The sequence below is a fragment of the Acipenser ruthenus genome, chromosome 28 (assembly GCF_902713425.1).
Source record: "Acipenser ruthenus chromosome 28, fAciRut3.2 maternal haplotype, whole genome shotgun sequence".
In the NCBI taxonomy this organism is placed as follows: Eukaryota; Metazoa; Chordata; class Actinopteri; order Acipenseriformes; family Acipenseridae; genus Acipenser; species Acipenser ruthenus.
Genome location: NC_081216.1, coordinates 23,948,917 through 23,961,532, shown reverse-complemented (window position 1 = coordinate 23,961,532; position 12,616 = coordinate 23,948,917). Strand labels below are relative to the sequence as shown.

At 36.5% G+C, this 12,616-nt stretch overlaps 1 protein-coding gene across 1 annotated transcript; it reads right to left on the bottom strand.

The window, feature by feature from the left end:
- Positions 1–85: 85 nt before the first annotated feature.
- On the bottom strand, positions 86–12,243 carry LOC117434901 (lysosomal acid phosphatase-like). Its single transcript, XM_059003353.1, has 11 exons — positions 12,073–12,243; positions 7,068–7,163; positions 6,541–6,627; positions 6,291–6,443; positions 5,188–5,286; positions 4,833–4,922; positions 3,610–3,742; positions 3,300–3,388; positions 3,004–3,110; positions 1,809–1,984; positions 86–1,530 (listed from the first exon to the last, which is right to left on the bottom strand). Exons 1-11 carry the CDS (start codon positions 12,190–12,192, stop codon positions 1,394–1,396), a joined length of 1,287 nt encoding a protein of 428 aa, XP_058859336.1. The 5' UTR covers positions 12,193–12,243; the 3' UTR covers positions 86–1,393.
- Positions 12,244–12,616: the final 373 nt, after the last annotated feature.

The window sequence follows — 12,616 nt, the reverse complement described above, 5'->3', positions numbered from 1 at the left end:
ATATGCAGGCAGTCTGGAACATAAGCTGAAATTCCCAATCATGGACATTAATTCTTCCATTTTCACAATTAAAATAGAGATATCATTCGTTGCAAATTTATTTATTTAAATTTTAAAATTGCGATTCACAAGCATGAAGTTAAAACAAAAACCCAAACCATATACCTGTCCAAAAGAAATAAGATAATACAATAATAATAATTAAACCCTGTTTCCTCTTACACATGCAGGGTTGAAAACACCTGAACGATTTAGCAAAACCTTTTTTGTGCAACCCATCTGTGTGAGTGTGTGGCACTAAACTCCCAAGAATAAACTGAAAGCTGTCGGTCTAGATGTTCTGGTTTCTGCTTTCTTTGGCATGGCCAATTCATTGTATTAGTTAGCAAATGCAATTCAATGTTTCCTTACCATACTGTTCTGCTTTATTAGCAAAAAAAAACCAGATAGTGCTGTTGAAGTTATTAACCCTAGCATACCAAAAGCAGCCCCAACTGTAAATATGGAATGCCAATACATTCAATAAATTAACTCACATTCCTGTATTTAAAAAATAAATTAAGTTTCTAAGGAATCAAATTGATATTAGCACGTGTTACTATAGCAACAGAAATGCATCTTTCAAGTACGATGCACTTCCCTTCCAATTAATCATGGGTTAGCTTCCCACAAGCATCATTTTGTGTATGAATGGATGGACGGATGGGGTGGGACTGTGTTGACAATGACTATACCCAGGGTCCTGCACACTAATATCCGATTCTTCATTCAGTTCCATGTATGGGCCATGTTGAAACCACCATTATCATTCATAAATCGATTTGGGCACTAATCACTACCAAACTCACTGGGAAACAAACTCCTGTCAAGGTCCGTGTTTTTCTCAACAGTAGCTACTGTCAAAGTCTTAGACTGGAATGAGCATTATTGTAAATGGAGAGGAAGGAGGTAGCAACAGAAGGTTAGAAGCACAGTCTTAGGAAAAAAACAAAAACAAAGCAGCATGTTAAATTGAGCACACAATGTGTTCTTCTCCAAAAGGTCTAGTCTAGACAATCATTGCATTAAAAATTACCTTTTTTTTTTTTTTTTTTTTTTTTTTTAAAACACAAATTCAATGCCACAGTAAGGATCTAGAGCATTAGCGGCTCCCAAATAATTCAGTCCATGTGTTTGTCCTGCGACTATATATTAAGCATCCCTTTCTACCCTGAGTCAACAGACATAAATGCTCATTGTGGCACCAAGAAAGTGGAATTCTGAATTTTTTTTTCTTTTAAACTTTGTGATTGCTCAGTAACTTGTCTCAGCTCCCCTTCATTATGTCCTGGGAGAATTAAAAGTCATCCTCGCTGTCTGACAGTTGTTCTTTTCTGAGAAGTGCGAGTGATTGTCAGGATTGGTCTTCACCCTCGTTTAAGACGTGGCGATACCCGCCTGCCTGAGATTTCTGCCGGCATAGAACAGTCAGCATGAGCAGAATCAGCAAGAAGAGCAAGCAGCCGCAAACCGCAAGACCTACGATCACTTCTGTTGAAAGAGAGAAAGAACATTGTCAAATCCTTTGATGTCAGTCTACAGAAAGAAAACTTCTTGTATAGTCAGGTCGGTCAACAAAGAGGAAACTTCATTGGGTCATTGGTTCCAGTGTTCTCTTCTAGAATAACAGGGTTTGTTCCTAATGTTACATTCAGTGATTTGGGGATAAGTGGGGAATATATACTGGCGTACACCGTGAGTTTTATAATGTAGAAATAATCATAATCTATTTAAAATCAAGCCAAAAATATTGTACTACTTTGTAGTACCTGTGTCCTGGTGTGTGCTGCCGATCTGACATTCCTTTGCCCAGTCGTCTGGAATGACGGACTTCGTGATCCTAATAAAATCCTCAAGTGGACAGTCCTGGGTACAGTTTGCCAGTTTCACAGGGTACGGATCTTTCCCGGTTTCGTTCCGATAGAACATCCCTACTGTGAAGGCCCTGAAAACAGAAAACAAACAAATGGCACTTTTTAACTCCAGTGTGTCTTATGCTTAACTTGCTCTTTAATTCCTTAAGTACTAAGCATGTTTCAAGTGGTTACCTCCCCAATAATACAAACGTTTTGGGTGGAATTATCTTTCCTAGGCCTGTATACAGGTCTTCAGTATTGAAAGAGTAAAATTCACACACACAAGCGACTAGGGGATTCTAGAAGCTCTGAAAACACAGAAGTGAAGTGCCGAGAGAGTGCAACAGCGAAGATGTTAAGCAGCTGATTCATCAGATCCTTCTGTCGACTCGTTTTGTTTCTATTTCACTTCAAACTGGTTTTATAAAATCACTGGAATCAACTTACAGCAATTATATTTTAATTCCAGGACTTTTAGTTAACGTTTTAGTACAATTGCAACTAATTGCTCCTAGATAGCCGGAGGAAACATGAGCAAATGAGCAATAAAAGCCCCAAATTGTTTTATAATGAGCGTTTAACAGGGATGTGCAGGAAAGTCAGAGGTGAACACCAAGTGAATTTATAGAAATCTCATAAAAGAGCTGCTAAGAAATAACCTACTGTGACATGGAGTTTCTGCATGTTTCCCGAGCCAATACAAGAGAACAAATGAAGACATTAGCATATTTTATTTCAGCATTGATTGTATTTCAATGCAAGGACTGTTCCATAACTTTGACTCTTCAAAACAGGCATTTCATTAATTATATAATCAAAGTGTTTAAACCTGCATTTATTTAAAGTGCACTTTTGAAAGGAGAAAAAACAAATACAAAAATTGGACAACAGAATAACAAGTAGCCAGATTTCCAGTCCGTATCTCTCGGTACTGTGTACAGATGGCTGCTGCATACTTCAATCGTGCAACAGTCCCCAAGATGCAGAGAAGACTGGTCGCCAGAGTTTATCCAATGCAGCTGATGCAGCAAGACTGAAATGTGAACCAGCCTTTACCCTTACATAGCAAACATGCGTTGAGCACATCTGGAACTGCTTGTACACTTACCCATGATCATCTTGGTACAGCTCAAAGATGTGGCAAGAAGCATAGGGGGCCTGTTTGCCATTGTAAACGTCTAGCGCCAGCTGCAAAGCCACAATGGTAGTGTCGTGCTATAAAAAAAAAAAAAGCAGGAGTCATTCAAACAAGCCCTTCCCTCTTTCACAGCTTGCTACTCCATCTACTCCCTGGGCAGTCACTTCCAGGGTGACCATTGGCAGTCAAAGGTTCTCGAGTTGCAAAGGGGAAGCCGTTTATTGCATTGTAAAATTAAAAAAAATGCCTTTAAAAAACGGACTCACCGCCGAGTAGACCATCAGCTTCAGGGGATCAGTGGAGGAGGTACTGGAAGCTTGTGAGATATTTTTTACAATATGCCCGAGAAGAACACCTATTTGAAATGAAGACATGAAGTAGCTTAATCGTTTCATGTACGGGTGTATTGTGTATGTGATATTTTATATATATAAAACCAAAAAAAATAAATAAATCAGCTATGCCTGACTGACCAAATGAAACCTTGAGCCTTCCTATGCAATATCCAGCAGCTGCTTTTCATTAAAGTAACCCTATATGAAGCACAGGCCTGTGTGCAAATCCCTCTGTTCTCACCTCCTTGGAGACGGGCCTTCTGCTCTCTCTTATAGATCCCGAACATGAACTCAAAGCTGAAGTCCTTTAGCTTCTTTAACTTCTGCATCACCTCCAGAGTTGCCCAAGGAGGCAGTGTCATATTATGACATTGCTGGAAAATATAATAATATAATTATATATAATATATATATATATATATATATATATATATATATATATATATATATATATATATATATATATATATATATATATATATATATATAGACACACACACACACACACACACACACACACACACACACACACACACACACACTATATTAGGGATGGATGAATACAGCGGACACATTTCAATTGAAAGCTGGTGAAACTTTTAAATCACAAAATTAGGTTGTGCTGTGTGTATAATCTCCAAAGTGCTTTCAATTAAAAACAAATTGTCGCCTTTTAATCTGTAGACAGGTGAGTTTCGTGTGGCCAATGCAGATCCACATTATAACACGTAAGCATAACAATAGTGTGTAACATTGTCAGGTAGGATTTTTAAAAAATCCCTCTTGTTACAAATCTTCGATCTATTGATGCTGAGGATTTAAACATTTTAAACTGAGATGAGTCAACACATACATGATGATAATTGGCCAGTTAAATGCTGACAATTCCCTTTGAATCGAAAGCACGCTGCAGAACCTTATGACATCATTTAAGAGCGTCTCCATGTTCAAAAAATGAAATGTCGGTTTGTTTTTTTTTTAAATTTTTTTTTTAAACCCTACATGAAGTTACACACTATTGTTATGCTTACGTGTTTATAATGTGGCTCTGCATCGGCCACGTGAAACTCACCTGTCTACAGATTAAAAGGCGATAATTTGTTTTTAATTGAAAGCATTTTGGAGATTATACACACTGTGTGATTTAAAAGTTTAACCAGCTTTCAATTGTGTTAGTTCAGGTGAGACCTTAAAGGAAAATTATTTGGAACCGCTGTATTCATCCCATTCATAATATATATAGATATAGATATTAAGTTAATAAAGTAAGGATGGTGGAGTAGTAAAGACAGAACGAGAATAATGACATGATCATTTATATGCAAAACATTTATTAATAAACCACAACCAAAACTGTGCTGGCATTCAGTTTTAGATGCCATTGCTGGGTACAGTAGTCTCAGTGAATGACAAAAACATTTGCAAATAGAATGGAAGCTCAAACAGTAGGAACAGTAGACTCACCTCACAAAACAGAGTATCGTAGACGCTCCAGATTGACTGTACAGATACATCCTTCAATCCAGTTTCATTGGCCACCATTTCCAAAAATTTCTGAACAAAAAACAAGTTATTAAATGTGAAAAGCTATAAACAGAGTAAATGTGGTCTTCCTATACTCAAAACAAACATGCTTATTTTATATAGCAACAATGCACACGTATTTTTATCACAGTACTGCAACAGGTAAAAAAAAAAAAAAATTTTATATATATATATATATATATATATATATAATATATAAACTGTCCTGTGTCAATTTGAACAATTTTCAACTCAATAAAAACTTCAATCTGATTTTCAGTAACCAGCCACCTACAATATTATTCTTCGTCATGTTCACAAATGTCTCCGTTTTCTTAGTCTCGTTCATCAGGAGATCATAACGAGGACAGTTTGGCAATGGGAACCTCAGCAACTGAAACAGACATTTGGTTAAATAGTACACCCATCTTTTAACAATATACATTAGGGCTGCAACGAAGGGTACATTTTGACCTTCGAAGGTTTGGAACCCATTACCGAAAGGAAGGTTCAAACCTTCGATGGCACTAATTTGCATAACGTACTGGTGACGTCACCATAGCTACTTCTTTATATTTGATTGAAAATCCTATTATTTTACAGGTAAGCCATATACATTGAATAAAACATTCATATGTATTTTAAAAACACAGATCATGTTTATAATTTAAATAAAAATAAAAATGCACGTTGTTTATTTACACGTAATTGATGCTGCTTGCGAGTAAGCTTGCATTGCAGCAGCACGAACTACAGCGGACTGAGGCAAAACAAACTTAATTTAACAGTCACCGTTCCAAGCAGGTTATCAGTCAGTCACATTTTACTACTACTAAAAATATTATTAATAATTCAAATTTAGTGTTAGCGTATATTTTGTATGTTTCAAACATATTCTACCAAGCATTTCTCTTACCCTGTCTTGTACACTATTCTGTACATATTTTACTGAAGCACTACAACCGCTATAGGATCGCCCCAGTGCTTTGGATAATATACCCTGCTATAAAGTTGCTACGTATAACAATTTGGTTGGATTTTAATACAACAACTTTTGTTTAAGTAATATGCATTATACAAATAAAAAGATTGAATTGTGCATGCAAGTGACATTTAATGTGAGATTTATGGTATTCACACATTGTCAAACGATTTCTGTTGACAGAAAAAAAAAAAAACACCCACATAGTGCGTGAATGGCGTCTGAAGGTTTAAAACAATCTTCGAATTCCTGGCTAGCGAATGAACCTTCGAAGCTTCTAATACAGCCCTAATACATTCACATCTATTTTATTCGTCTCTGAAAATTTGCCTGTGCTTCAATATAGGGCCTTGTGTGTTATTTCAGGAATCTATGAACACGGGCACGGGTGTAGAGAAAATACCCAGGGTCTTTACCATGTCTTCAGTGTCCGGGACAGTGTGGACTGGAATGGGTTGCCAGGTGATGTTTGGGTTGAAGACCTCACTGCCATTGGGAGGGTACAGTCCTGCCAGGTTGGCCTCAGCGCTCATCAACGTCCTGTCATAATCTGTGCTGCGAACCGAGATCTGGGTGGGACAGGAGAACACAATTACTATTGTCCTCAGGTTCTTCAGCACTTCAATAGCAGGTATTTCCAGCCTAGGTCATCACTGCAGGAGTTACCTCTCTCCGAATGTAGGTTTCATTAAGAAACCCCCGGTAACGTCTTCTCAGAGTCTGTCCCAGCTCGAAATGTTGCCTCATCCCCACCTGAACAATACAAGAGAAACACAGGACCTTAACTGGAACATCCTGTCAGTTCTTTCATCCAGGGGTGTCCAATCACAGTCCTGGAAGGCCATTCCACTCCAGGTTTAACAGTTAAAATGAGATATTTAACTACTTCAGGGTCTGGATGGAGGTTGGATTGGTTCAATTAAACAATTTAGAACAGGGTTGGAACAAAGACCAGGAGCAACTTTTGCCACCCCTGGTTTATACCAATGCCTAAGCACAATCATGTACAGTATGTAATATCTGATCAAAATAATTCAAATGCAAGTCTAGGAGACAAGCTAGAGAGAACAAAGCAGCGGGTTAAGCCATATAAAAGAGATTATATACAAAAAGGCACATTAAACAAGACCTACAGTATCCAGGGTGTTTATAGTGTATATTGTTTTATTATCAGGGATTGTGCCATGACTTACTTGGGTGAGCTGCCCAAAGCCCTGAGGCCAGGCACTCTCCTGGTGGGGATCAGTGGGAAAGGTTCTGACAGGAGACCGGTCACCATGACGATAAAGCTGAAACAAACAGACAAATCACTACAGCTAACCACAATCAGGGTCAAGGGTCAGAACAAACTGGCCCTTATACAGGAGTGCACGTGTACTGCAGCATGTTCTGCAATGACTAAGCAATCCAACCCAGACCTGGCTAGGCCAGCTTTGAGGAACAAACAGGGCTGCTCCTACTTTCTTTTGCTCATTAAATGTTAAGGTCAACAGATTTCAAGTTCCATTCTTACTCATCAGATACATTTCTTTATCTTTATTAATACATTTCCATTTTATTTATTTATTTATTTATTTTTTTAAAGCAGAAATGCAACAGCACAAAATAGCACATTCAAAACGGAGCACCATGGAACAGTGCTGTACCTCAAGGCTAGTAATGTACAGCATCACATACTGCATTAACTATTAGGAGATCTACAGTTAAGGTTTTAAGAGGAAGCAATACCAGTTGCTCAACAGGACAGAACATCAGAACTTGTGCAATCACATGTCATGAAGAAAATGACTATTTTATGTGGTTTCTGTAGGGATGTTGCATGTGACAGGGCTCACACAGTTTATAAGGATGATAGATAGTTTTGTTACCAAATCACAGTTTTCAGGCTATTTAAGTCCATTCACGTAGAGTGCAATTACCTTTCGATAAATGTCCAATACTGTGACTCCCTCTCCGATTCTTTATCCCACCACTAATAAACAGATTTAGAAATCAAACAGTCATGTTAAACCTAAAAAAGAGGCTGCTACACAGAAGGGCAACAATCCCTTTAAAAGCTTTAATATGACACTACATTCATTGAAATTAGATCAGATAAAGCAGCAATTCATTGCTCCATGTCATTTCCCTCACATTTGTGGCACAGAAGTGCTCTATGTCTGCTTAAGGCAACCGATGTGTGATTCACAGTAGTCAGTATTAAAGGAGATTTATCACTTTACAAATTAGGACCACTTCAAAGCCAGTTTCTGAATGTCTTTCCCTTAAGAAACTGTAAACAGTACCCGGTGACTATTTAATTTATGCTGAGAGAAACGTAGTGTTTGGTAATCACTGTGGCTTCCTGTTGCTGTGAATTACTTTCTGGTTGAATGTACTGGTGGATTCTATAACCTTAACAAAACCCATGAAGGGCAATCCTTACAATAAAAAGCAGTTTATATGAATAAGGGTTGGGATTACCATGAATGGATGATTTCTGTATTGTTGTGCATGTCAAGTCAATACTGCACAAAATACTGTATAACTTTCCATTTGGATTCCTGCGACTCTTGCAAAGTGCATTGCATAAAAAAAACAGCAATGCCTGCCAAGAAATGACCTGGGTAATCACTGGATATCATCACCACCAATATAGGCATACTGTACTGTATAGATTTTCTTATCACTCCCACCCCACGGTTTCAATGTTTGCATTGCAAAACTGCACAAGCTACCTTTGTCAGACCACTGAACAGTTTTGTTAAACAAGTATTCTTAACCTAGAAAATGCCAGTCTATTGTTTCACAGACAGGATCTTCCAGATAAGAATACAGCTCTTTGTTTCAACAAAGTACTGTTCCTATTAAGCATTTGATATGCATGTTAAAAGCTGCATTATACTGTTCTTCATCCTGCATTGTTTTCAAAACACATGGAAAAAACTCAAGTGCCATTGTTCAACCCTGCACACTGTCATATCCAGCAGAGCGAGTGTCACACGATAGCACTGTATTTACATATTGCTTTGAGTGGTTAGTTACAATATTTCCATGCAGTCTTTCCAGATCTATACCCACTGTCAATTGGGTTTGGAAATATGCATTCTCTTTTTCGTTTACTGACACTACAGAACACAGGAGTGATTAAAAGTAGGCTCTGCTGTACAGTAAGATGATGTTAAATCACTTGTGGGAACACCAAAGCAGCTGGATCTTTGCCTCAAAAGAAAAAGAGGAATAATTCAATTGTAAGGATAGAGGTGAAACTACTGTACAAGAAACAGACAAAGCCATAATATCCATATGTAATGTAATTTTTCTAGTTTAATCTTTGGACATACTATATAGTACGCCTTGTAGCCGCTCCGCTTTACAATATCAAAGCCTGAAAGTGTTTAGATATTTATAAATGTCAAAGTCTGAGTGTGTTTAGAGATTTACGGCAGGATATACAGTAGTAGCTTTCCTCACACTCTATACCAATATTTTCAATGGCCCATTTCTCTTGAAGCTAATGCTCAGTGATGTGTTTCTGTGTTTTGATCATGTCAGAATATGTTGAGAAAACAAACACTTCCAGTGCTGGAGTGAAGATAAAACATTCAGAAGGGACAGGGCATATGATGAGGTTGAACACCGCAATACTGTTCCCCTGGCAGCCTGTCCATTTGATAGAATCCTTCAGGAACACACAGTATGAATACTTTGGAAGACAGCTACAAATAGTACACATTTAACATTTCAAACCCATTACGTTGTTTTCCTTTGACACATGTATAATTATCCTTACTTTCCAACCTTCATCTCCTATCAACACAATGATTAGGGCTACTGATTTTTCACAATCGCGGAATTAGGCATGGGGAACAGAATTGGCATTTTGGGAATGGAATTCTGCTTTGCAACTGCATCTTAAAAAAAAAAAAAGTGTGCAAACCATCTTTTACAACTGTTATTCTCCTATAAAAAATAATGGATTGCTTTGAAAACGACCTACCCAGAAGCCCAGCGATGACGCTTGTAAAAACGTTTTTACTTGTGTTGCTATAACATGGCTCTCTCAAAATTGTACATTCAAGAATGAGTGGACCAATAAATACTTATTTATTTTACCAACTGTACCAAACGCAAAGCCAATGTGTTTATTGTGCAATTAATGTGTGTCAGTATTTAAGCAATACAATATGAAAAGGCGTTTTGAAACCAAACAAGAAGCTTTTGGAAATACATATCCAGAGGGCACAGTAGTTAGTAGCTCAAAAGTAGAAGTGCTGATCTCTTCTTAACAGTTATACTATTAATATGTCACATACATTTTAAAATGTCTGTAATGGTACTCTGTTAAATGTTCACACTGTTCTATTATTAAAGTACTATTCATATGGTAAAATGTGTAAGTCTTGTTCAATATATGAACATTAAGTTATAATATATTTATTATATTGCTTAAAAATGTGCAGAGTAAAATACTCTGGCCCGCCTACTCCTAACTTGTTTTCCAATCTGGCCCCCTTAAATTTAAAAACACTAGTTGAAGAGTCCTGCTCTAACTATGGCAACTCTGTCTGTCCAGGGTATACGAGAAACACATGCAAGCAGCTTTACAGCATAAACCAGTCTGCGTTGTTGCACATGAAACTAGGAGAGAAGTATCCTGAACATTGTATTTAATTTGGAATTTTATGAAAATTGTGCATTTTTGTAATAATGCCCCTCGTTTTCGACTATTCTGCATATTGTAATGCCAGCAATAAGCTGTTTTTTCAAAACACCTTTATTTGTTGACTGACCTTCAGTACATTGTTACTAGTGGACTGCTTTAAGAAAGATTTTCCTGAAAACTACAGTAGCTCAGGGACTTAAATGAAAAAAAAAAAAAATCAATAAATATTTACTGTAAAAATATGAATTATGTTCAAATTCTGTTGTTAATTCTTAATAAATGTGTAAATTGAATTTGTCATTTTGAAAAAATGGAATTGGTCATTTTGAAAAACGGAATTTGCCATTCCCAGAATAGAAAATCAGGAGCCCTAAATGATATCCACTTGTGACAAGCTTTAAATTGTTGTTACCAGAAACAAGTTGTTTTTAGCCCATGACAACCACAGTCAAGTACAAACTGGCCAAGCAAGATATGTATTTATATTTTTCAAGACAAAGGCCCCAACTGTTAAATTGAAGGCAGCCAATTAACCTTGACCTGACTGATACATTAGTTTTAAAAGGCCAGCACATGATAGAAAGTGTGCATGACACTGTTTCTCTACACCATCCAGCTGTGAAATAACAAATTACTGTAGCTTTGCCATTCATTATATTTAAGTTCTATGCATCAGTGGTATGCTAATGTTTCATAAATACACTGTCCAGTGTGCATTTATGGAAACCTGTTCTCTTTCTGTTTGAGGCCTGTTTAGCTTCACTAAATGTTCCATATTTTAAAATGAGAACTAGCCAGTATAACCAAGATACCAAGGAAGTGTCTGGATGAAGAATGCATTCCTCTTGAAATATGCAGCCCTGACATTAAAGCACCTGCCAAACAATAGTCTATTATTAGATCTGAAACTGAACTGCCACAGATATTCAGTTTTGTATAATTCAGAATAACAGCATGGCAGGGATGCTAGAAGGCTGTGCACACTCTATACATAACTGCGTGCTAATACTGTATTGCACCCAAAGCTTGTGTAATTAATTCTAATTTTATTTATATTTATATATATATATATATATATATATATATATATATATATATATATATATATATATAATTAATCTGGTATATATATAACATTTTTTTTCATGCAAATAAGTTATTCAGTAATTTAAACAGGTTTATCAATACATATCAGTTTGTATTTACAACACATACGTCATATGTTACTTCGTCTTGTACTCAGCTTAAAGGAGTTTTAACATGAATCAAGTAAACAGTTGTTTTCAATTGTCATAATATAGATATTTGCTCGTTGACAAAGTATGCAAATTCAAGCAGGGACGGTGGCTAGCTACGTAAAACGCATATACTTCTCTTTGATGGTGAAACAAAACATACGTAAAGTTAGGAAATTATATTAAAGGCATCTGGGTTTCTACACTGTACAGTGCATACCCTAATCAATGTATCTGAGATTGCGATCTAGTGTCCACCCTTCCACTATTGACATACAAAAACTATAATCACCATCTAAAATGCTAACAGCGACTTACCAACGTGACAAATTTCAACTGCTTTTCCCCGGCCGCTGTACTTAAAATGGCTAATATTACAAATAAAAACAGAAAAAACGGTCTGGAACAGAACAACTGAAATGGTATTCCAGGCGCCATTGTCAAACACCAATCCGGAAGACTGTATTGCCTTGGACTTGTGGGAGGGGGGATTTAAAAAACCTACCGGAAGAACGTCAAACGAATACCTCGATGACGACACAATTGTGCCGCATTTGTTGTAGTGGCAATGGAATACGTCATGTTTCAGGTTAACCAGCTTTTTGCATACATTTTTCTTTTTTTACATACAAATACATCAAGAATTTGAATATTCTTAAATTGTGTTGTAAATATGTTTTCATATCAGTAATTGTGTCAAATTTTGTATATCAAAATGATATATATCTATATATATATATCAAAATGATATATATATATATATATATATATATATATATATATATATATATATATATATAGACACACATACACACACACACACACATACATCAACAACTCATTACCTTACTGATATATTATA

What these genes read in the sequence shown, in the direction of transcription:
- LOC117434901 (XM_059003353.1), bottom strand. Translation starts at nt 12,192, where the DNA reads ATGGCGCCTGGAATACCATTTCAGTTGTTCTGTTCCAGACCGTTTTTT. An exon ending in AGTTGAAATTTGTCACGTTG is followed by an intron (nt 7,164 to 12,072) that starts GTAAGTCGCTGT and finishes TGTTTGTTTCAG; the next exon opens with CTTTATCGTCATGGTGACCG. An exon ending in GCTTTGGGCAGCTCACCCAA is followed by an intron (nt 6,628 to 7,067) that starts GTAAGTCATGGC and finishes TGTATTGTTCAG; the next exon opens with GTGGGGATGAGGCAACATTT.